This window comes from Petaurus breviceps, unplaced genomic scaffold, assembly GCF_028583685.1.
Source record: "Petaurus breviceps papuanus isolate PSGF00001 unplaced genomic scaffold, PetGlider_PUasm1.0 456, whole genome shotgun sequence".
In the NCBI taxonomy this organism is placed as follows: Eukaryota; Metazoa; Chordata; class Mammalia; order Diprotodontia; family Petauridae; genus Petaurus; species Petaurus breviceps.
This window is the reverse complement of record NW_027186343.1, coordinates 161261-170876: the sequence shown is the minus strand read 5'-3', so window position 1 is coordinate 170876 and position 9616 is coordinate 161261. Positions and strand designations below refer to the sequence as shown.

Sequence of the window (9616 nt, the reverse complement as noted above, 5' to 3'; positions counted from 1 at the left end):
ATGATTTCATATAAAAATAAATAGCCCTGTTTAAACAGGCAAAGTAAAGCAAGTTCTAAATTAACACAAAAATAGCAACTTTGTAAAAACTTCAAAAACCAAAAATATGCATATTTATCACACAACATGATAAGCCAGTGGGCAGAGATGAGGAACATTACAGGAATGAGCCTGATATGGAAATGTCCTAGTTATACCAACATCATTGCCAGTGCATTATTCTTTCCTACAACATTCCTACAACCTACCTCTGTAGGAGTTCTTCTATTGGCAGAAAATTGACAAACTCAAAATGTAGCCTGTTCAGTATTTGGACATCTCTTTATTAAGAAGTTATTCTTGGGGCGGCCAGGTAGCACAGCGAGTAAGAGCACTGGCTCCAGTGTTGAGAAGACCTGGAGATCGAATCCCGGGCTCAGACACTTAGCTCCCACCCAGAAACACCTGGCCGTGTAACCTTGAGCGAGTTACTTAACCCCAATTGCTTAGGGGTGGCCAGGTGGCTCAGCGAGTAAGAGCACCGGCTCCAGTGTCAGGATGACCTGGATCAAATCTGGGCTCAGATACTCAGCACCACACCCAGAAATAACTGGCCGTGTAACCTTGAGCAAGTTACTTAACCCTGATTGCTTTAAAAAAAAAAGTTATTCTTTATATAAGTCAAAATCTGCATCACTGTAATTTCTACCCACCATTGTGATCTCTGTACTCTGGATCACAACAAAACATAACTCCTCTGTGTCATGACAGCCCTTCAAATATTTGAAGTCAACTCTCATTTTTCTTCCCTGAGCCTTCTCTTCTCAAGATCAAATGTGTGTAGTTTCCTCAACTGTTCCTTACGTGATACAGTTTCCAGACTTCCCAAGAATGCTACAGACATTCTCCAGTTTGTCGCCATCTCACCTGTATAGTGGCTCTCACAGAAGATCGTAATACCCCAGGTGTGATCTGGCCACGACAGAATAAAATGAAAATAGTGTCTCCATATTTCTATCAGGAAGCTAGATAGGCCAGTGGATAGAGAACTGGACCTGGTGTCAGCAAGATCTGAATTCAAATCTGGCTTCAGACATTTACTAGCTGTGTGACCTGGGGCAAGTCACTTAACCCCACTGTGTCTCAGTTTCCTCATATGTAAAATGGGGATAATAATAGCACCTACCTAATAAAAGGTTGTTGGGATTGTAAGGAAAAATGACAAAATATTTATAAAGCATTTCCTGAAACTTAAGGTCATATATAAAGGTCAATTATGTTTTTTTTTTTAATTTGAACTCTTTCCCTACTTGAGTCATAAATTTCAGTACTTTCAGTCTTCTACACACATACACTCCATAACTAAATGTTAACAAGTATCCCCAAAAGTCTATATTGGCTGACTGGCTCTAAATTCATTAGTAACATAGTTGTTTTTTTAACCTATAGTATATTGTTTAATTCACTTATAGGCTATTTTCTTTGCCTTCTCCAAGAGCTGGTCAAAATAAGCTTCCAGTAGGATCTCTGATTTTATTGTTCTAGCAGTAAGAGCTCATTTTTCTTCTGTAGTCGGTCCATCAGTCAATAAACATTTATTCTATCCTAGGCACTCTGCTGAGCGGTGAGGCTGCAAAAAGAGGCAAAAAAAAGCCCCAGTCCCTACTCCAAAGCAAATATGTACAAAGATGCACTATTCAGATAAATAGGAAATAGTTAACAGGGCTCTGAAAAGATGCTCAAATTGAGAGTGGGTGAAAAAGGCTTCTTATAGAAAGTGGGATTTTCATTGAACTTAAAGTAAGCAAGATAAGCCAGTGGGCAGAGATGAGTAGCATTTACAGGAATGAGGAAAAACATGTCCAGAGCTGAGAGACAGTGTTTCTCAAAGTGAAATGGAAATATCTCCACATCTCTGATACACAGCTAAGGGCACAGTGGATAGAGTCCTTGGCCTGGAGTCAGGAATCCCTGAGTTCAAATCTGGTCTCAGCCACTTACTAGCTGTCTGACCCTGCGCAAGTCACTTAACTTATGTTTGCCTCTGTTTCTTCAACTACAATGTGGAGATAATAACAGCTGTCTGGCAGTGTTGTTGTGAGAATCAAATGAGATAACATTTATAATATGTTTAGCACAATTCCTAGCACATAGGAGAAAAAAAAACTTATTCCCTTCCTTTATATTCATCTGCCACTACTCTTTCAGCCATATTCTATACATTTTGGTATGTCACATAGTTCCTAGCTTTCAAGTGTCTTCTCTTCTGAGACATGCTAAGAAAAAAAAACACAACCCAATGTAGTATTCTTTTATTTTAAGCATATTTTAATTCTGAATTTCTCTTCTCACACATGCAAAAAGCTTTCCAAAATAACCACTGACTTTACATTTTTTTCTTTCTTTTGAGAAAACTTCCTCTAGTGAATAGCCTTCCTATTTACTGTTTCGGGTAAACTGCTTGTGATTTCTTTTTAGTAAATTTGAGTCACCAAAAAATATGTCATAAACTGTACCAACTTTCTATATAATAGGGAAGCATACATTTTGATGTGAATTCTTAATAGAGAGATCCATGTATGTATGTATGATGCAATCACAAGAAAGTTCCATTCAATAATCCCACTGATAACGAATGGTGGTTTTCTTTCAGTAGGTATAAACCAATTCTTGGAAAAAAGAAAAAACCATAATGGCTCTCCCAGAAGAAGACAACACAGTCAGGGAGAGTATTAATCTACAAGACATGCAACTTGATGAAAAGCACCTGAAAAAGAAAGGTAAAGGCATGAAAGTGATGTGTAGCAAAGAGTCCCTCTCTGCACTGAAAGCTCATGAATTAAATTCAGTGAATTTATTGGACACCTACTTGAAGCAAAGTATTCATCACCAACTAAACAAAGACTGAATATTTTCTCTGTGCCAGGAAATCCTGATGATAGAGAAACAACAAAAAAGAAATGTTTTCTTTCCTGAAAAAGTTTACCTTCTACTGCAGATAACAAGATGTAAACAGATAAAGAAATGCAATGTAATTTGAGGATAGAGAACACACTAAATACTGGTGGGAGGCAGAGATCGAGGAAATCTTTATGTGGGAAATAACATCTGAGCTACTTTGAAGGAAGCTAAGAGTTCTAAGAGGTACAGATGGGAAACAGTGCATTCTAGGCATAGGTAACAGCTAGGTAACAGCCAGAGCAAAGGGATGGAGAAGGGATGGAACCATCAATTTCAGGAATGGTGATTAGATCATTTTTATTGAAACAGAGTGTGTGAATGGCATTTAGAAATAAGCCTAGTACAGGATATCTGTGACTCTAATCCAGATTCTGGAATTCTGAGGGCTCCAATTCCTTGAGATAGAGGGTAAGAATTGATTTCTACCTATCTTCACCTAAGTGCTTCCTCCCCCAGTGATGAGGTTAGAAGCTGGAGTGCAGAAGGTTTAGAAAAGAGAAAGAAGAGAGGAAATGGAGACACCAATGGTAAATGACTTTCTCAAGGATAAAGGGAAGAGATATATGGGACAAAAGCTAGTAGGTTCAAGGTAGGGTGTTTTAAGAGTGGGGGAGACATGAACACACTTGAAGGCAGCCAAGAAGTAACCAGAAGATACAGAAAGATAAAAAAGGTGTGGAGATCTATGAATTCAATTCCCATCTCTATGCAGAGGACTCAAGATCTGGAGAAATCTAACTAACTGTGGGTGTCTCCCAAAACTCTAACTTGGGCCCCCTTCTCTTTTCTCCATCCATTCCATTTTACTTTGTGATCGTATCACATTCTAAGGATTCAGTTATAATCAAAACAGTAATGATTCTCAGATCTACTTATCCAGCCCTAAACTCTCTCCCCATCTCTACACTCATCTCCAGCTGCCTATTGGACATCTTGGACTGGATATTTTACAGAGATCTTAAACTGGACATGTCCACAATCTTTACCCCCCAACTGTGCCCCTCTTGCTAACTTTCCTACTACTCTGGAGGACACAACTATCCTCCCAGTGACCCAGACTCACAGTTTATGTACACTTTACCCCTCAAAGTCTAAACCTCGTAATCAATCTGTTGCCAAGTCCTACTGATTCAACTTTTGGTTTTGTTTTGTTTTTGTTTTTGTTTTTTTTGGGGGGAAAGGCAAGTCAATTGGGGTTAAGTGACTTGCCCAAGGTCACACAGCTAGTAAGTGTGTCAAGTATCTGAAGCAGGATTTGAAATCAGGTCCTCCTGAGTCCAGGGCTGGTGCTGTATTTACTCTTCCACCTAGCTGCCCCTGATTCAACTTTCATAACATTTTAAGGCCCCTTCTCTTCTATGACACAGTCACCACCCTGGTGCAAACCCTCATCACCTTATATCTAGACTACTGTAATAGCTTGTTTGTTGATTTTCTTGCTTCAAGTTTTTTTCTCCACACCAGTTCATCCTATACTCAGCTGTCAGACTGTCCTTCCTAAAAGCAAGTCTTACCATGTCATTTTTATATTCAATAAACCCCAGTGGCTCCCTATTACCTACAGGAGCAAATATAAAGTCTTAATTAATTTTTAAAGTCCTTCATCACCTGTCTTTTCCTACCTTTCCTGTCTTCTAATATCTTACTCCTCACCTCCACATACACATGCACACACACACACACACACACACACACACACACACACACTCTGCAATAAAGGGACAGTGGTCTCTTTAATATTTGTTGCACAAAATACTCCACTTCCTGACTAGGCATTTTCACTCACTGTCCATGCATGGAATTTTCTGTTTTCTCATCTCCATTTTTTGCCCTACCTGGCTTCTTTCGAGTTTCAGATAAAATCTTAATTAATACAAGCTTTTCCCAATACCCTTAAATAATAGACACTTCCCTCTGTCAATTATCCCTGAGTTATTCTGGATACATCTTTTCTGTACATAGTGCCTTGAGTGCTGTATCTGGAATTAGACTGTGAGCTTTTCAAGAGAAGAGACTTTTTTTCTTTGTATTCGCAGCACTTAATGAGGTCATTGGCACGTAGCAGACACTTTATAAATGCTTGCTGGCTTACTGAGATCCAGCTCAAAGCCAGAAAGACCAGGGTTTTGTGACATAAAAAGTTCAAGAGACACAGTTTCTGGGTAGTTAGCAATCGTTTCCTTAATTAAGGTCAGCAGATAATTAGTAAAAATGTCATTGGGCTGTCTTCTAAACCAAAGACCCTTGATGGTACCCACTCAACACTTATATGCCCTTGGAAGAATAGGTGCACCTGAGGGTGGAAATCAACTCTGACTGATTAACAAGTAATGAGAGAATAAATGTTATAATAAGAGGTGGATTTATTCTAATAAGAGTTTGGAGGATGTGACTCTGACCATTCAGTCTTAGTCAAAGAGACTTATCTATACCTATACCACCCTTAAACAAAAGGGGAAATTCACTTTCACTCTGACCTGTATGACTCAAGCACAATGGGACAGAATCCACCAATTCACCTAAACTAGAATTTCTTCATCTTTTGAGCAGATCTGAGTTTTCCCAGTGGGGTGTGTCTGCCCAAGATTTCATCTTATCATTAGCCCTGACCTTCAAAGACTGGGTGGATAATCTACAGGGACTGGTTTTTGAATGTGGAAATAAGAAATGGAAAACCTTAGTCCTATTTCAATAGTTGGTTATTAATATGAGAGAAATAATCACTTCTCTCATTCCCCCATTTGATTCTATTGAGAGATGCAGTCTCCTCAATGAATCATTAACTGATTTGGCAAACATTTCATCAAGGATTCTTAACTGAGGGGCTTATGATGGGCAACAGTATGAGGGGGAAAGGGAGAAAAATTGATCGATACATTGACAAGATCAAAGGGGGCAGTCCCCTCTGATAAGCAAACCTTACAGATTAAAGGTACATGGGAGAAAAATAAACAGTAAAAAAATGAATAAACCCAACTGTACATTTCATAAAAATTTCATCTCATATAGTCATTTGGTTCTCTGGAAATATCTAATGCAGCCCTCTGGTCTGGGTGTGGTCTCAGAGCAGTTTCCATCATACTGGTTTCTCTGGTTTAAGTCTCTTGTAGACATCCCCTTCTCTGTCAAAAAATCTCTTATAAAACTGATCTTAAAACAATTTTAAATTTACTTTTCCAATAACCAGGTCAAACAGTGAAAGGTAGCTCAAATCTTTTTTCTCTATTATAAGAAAACCAAATTTGGAAGCTTTTAGAGAAGAGAATTTGCATTTTTAGGTTAACCAATTCTCATGTTGATATTTCCAAGAAACTCAAAAATAAACTAAAAAAATTGGAAAACCCTGAACTCAATTTTTATACTTCTCATTGTGCATTTCCCTGTTAGGAGGGTGAGATTCTGCTAAAGAACTAATAACAAAACAGTTTTCATATGATGAACTCCAATGAATTCTCTCATTAGATGCCATATGAAAAATAATTGTAAGAAATGTTAGGATGCAATGTATAAATATATGATTTAAGAACAGGACTTATTAAATGAGTTATTTATAATAAGACATTTTCAACTTCTAGCCATGTTTAAATTAATAAATCCTAGTAAAAGTGGACCTTTAAGTGGATATCTCTTTAAGGCATTTAGAAGATAGACCGCAAGGCATTCTGCATTTGAGTTAACTAATTGTGCTGCTATTCTTTTCATGAACACAGAACTGAGACAGTTGTGGTGTTAACTTCACTAATAACAGAATTATATTCTGGCTTCACAAATCTTTACATCACAGACTAATTGTCCCCATACCACTGTGATAAATTAGAGGATCTTATCTTACTCAGGAATATATGTAACTATTAACAGACAGATGGCAATACTAAATACTTACTTAGTTGTTCAGAATATAAAAAAAACTAAAATTCTAAGCTAAATAGCTCAATTCTAATGCCTACATCTCATTACAGTAACTCTAATGCATTCCAGAATTTACCTAGAAGATTTAATATTATGTTTAAAGTGGTTGTTTAACATGATTATAGAAATTTACCATAAAGTAAGAAGAAGGATATAGCTATACGGTAAAGGGGAAAGTTCTTGATGTCAATTCCAGCATTGAGCCAGACTTAAAGTCAGCCAGGTGGGATATTTTCCATTCAAGAGGAAATGTCATACTGAAGAAATTGAGTCAGAAGAATCATACTTCATTCCATGCCAAAAATCATTCTCCCAACCTTTCTCATGAGAACTCCACCTGAAGTTCATGGATGTCAACCCAATAAGGTTTCTGGCATCAGTGATTATAGGCTTAATAGCATTCATTCCTCCATGATCATACCTGGAGTCAGTCTCAGAATAATTTCAGTTACAGTCCCATAAGGTCTTAAATAGCAAGTTACAATGCTCATAGCTCCAGGTGGATTTAGATTTCAATTTATTCCCCACTACTTTTATATATGTATCTCCATAAGAGAGAATATACTTGCTTCTCATCTCTCATCTTAGAATTCCTAGCATCTTTCAAGTCTCAGTCTAAATGCCACCTCCTATGTGAAGCCATTTGTGATCCCTCCAATTCTTTTTATCTTCTCCCTGTCAGTTTTTTTGTTTGGGGTTTTTTTTACATATAATATATTTGCTTATTATTTGCATATTTCTTTTCCACCCAAGAGATTGTAAGTAATGAGTTTTTGGTGCTGTATCCCCAGAACTTAGCACAGTGCCTTGTACATAGTAAGAGACTAATAAGTATTTGTTGAATTAATAGATAAATCCAGGAAAGGAGATTGAGAAGTAATGATCATACAGGTAGGAGGGGACCCAGGAGAAAGCAGCATCACAGAAGACAAGAGAAGATATTATTCAGAAACAGGAAGTGATCAACGGTTTCAAAAATTTCAGCAAATTCAAGTAGGTTCATGACCAATAGACCTTTGGGTTTAGAACTAAAAGTATTACTAAACTTGGCAGAGCAATTTTAGTTGTATGATAGAGGTTGAAGCCAGGTTATAAGGAGTTGATAATTGAAGGCAGTGAGTGTAGACAACTTTTTCTAGAAGTTTGACATTGAAAAGGAAAACAAAACACATAGATTTATATGTTGAGGGGATGGCAAAGCCAAGTGGAGGAATGTGACACCTAGGCTATTTATAGGCAGTGGGGACAGAAGCAAGTATACAATAAGAAAATGAAGGTGTGACAAAGAGGAAGGGAATGAATAAAGGGACAAATTCCTGGAGGAGCTGCAAGTGGATAGGATCATGTATTTAAATAGAGGGATAGAACTTATTCTCTTCTTATATAACTGAAATAAGAATGGAAGAATGATACAGAAGAGTTTTATAAAGTAAAGGAACATAAGGAACTCATGACAAATATTTTTGATTCTTTAAGTAAAAGGTAAGGTCCTTTACTAGGAGGCAGTGTTCTGTGGAATATAGGAGGCTTAACGATCACTTTACAGAGTATGATTGCTCCTCAAACAATCAAAGGATGATCATGTATAGGTAAAGGTTCAAATGGGATTAGGTTAACATAAATATGTATGTAGTGGACCTATTTAGCATGATTTTATGACTTCTTTCAGTATGTAAATGGGCTAGAGTAAGGAAGTGATGAGGATATCCCATGGTTGTTGGTCAAGATGTGAAAGGCCTGCTGATAAGTAGGGGGCAAGAGATCCATGACTACCTGATAATATACATTTAAGCACATCAATCATGGGGCCATGATGATAAAGGAGGGGAAGTGAGAAGAAAACATGGGTGATGGAAAGGAAGAACAGAGAGTAATGGAGGAACCAGATATTCAATTCAATCACTTTTCAGTTGTATTCAACTCTTCATGGACTCACTTGGGGTTTTCTGGGCAAATATAAGGGAGTGATTTGCCATTTCCTTCTCCAGCTCATTTTACACATGAGGAAACTGAGGCAAACAGGGTGAAGTGACTTGCCCAGGGTCACACAGTTAGTATCTGAGATCAGATTTGAACTCAGGAAGACGAGTCTTCTTGACTTCAGGTCTGGTGCTCTATCCATTATGCCACCTAGTTGACTAGATATTATAGGAAGAATAAAGAGGAAGTTTAAGAAGAGTTCAGAATCACAAAATTTTAGAGCTGGAGGGGAGTTCAGTGGCCTTTTTTCTCAGCCTCAATTTCCTCACCTGTAAAATGGGGATAACAACAGCATCTACTTCACAGAATTGTTGTCAAGAGCAAATGAGATACTATACAGGAATAATTTTACAATCCTTGCAAACTATATTGATGATATAAATGTTAGCCTTTATCATTAAATGTGTTATTTTTGTCTGAACGAGAGGTAGTCTGGCACAGTGCATAGATATCTGGCCTGGAGCCAGGAAGTCCTAGGTCCAAGGCCATACTATGACATATGCTGTTTCTATGACCCTTAACCTGTCAGAACTCTAGGCAATTTTATCTAGGGAATGGCCCCTGAGGATAGGGAAAGACCTTGAGGTCATGTCATATAAGGAGAGATTGAAAGACCTGGTGACGTTTAGCCTTAAAAAAAAAAAAAAAAAGAATACTCAGCACATGAGAGCTCTCTTTAAGTATTTGAAGGATTCATATCAAGGAGAGAGTAGACTTTTTCTGTTTGGCCCCAGAAAGTTGAATCAGGAATGAATTTTAATATAACAGAGTACAAAAAATTTCTTGA

At 37.6% G+C, this 9616-nt stretch overlaps 1 protein-coding gene across 1 annotated transcript in view; it reads left to right on the top strand.

Annotated features, from left to right (window-relative positions):
* The first annotated feature begins 2671 nt into the window (after positions 1-2671).
* Positions 2672-9616, top strand: part of LOC138171684 (sodium-dependent phosphate transport protein 3-like) — a 46585-nt gene continuing 39640 nt past the window's right edge. The window contains exon 1 of the mRNA XM_069101317.1: positions 2672-2759. Within this exon, the coding sequence (XP_068957418.1) occupies positions 2672-2759 (88 nt within the window). The remainder of the gene's footprint in view (positions 2760-9616) is intronic.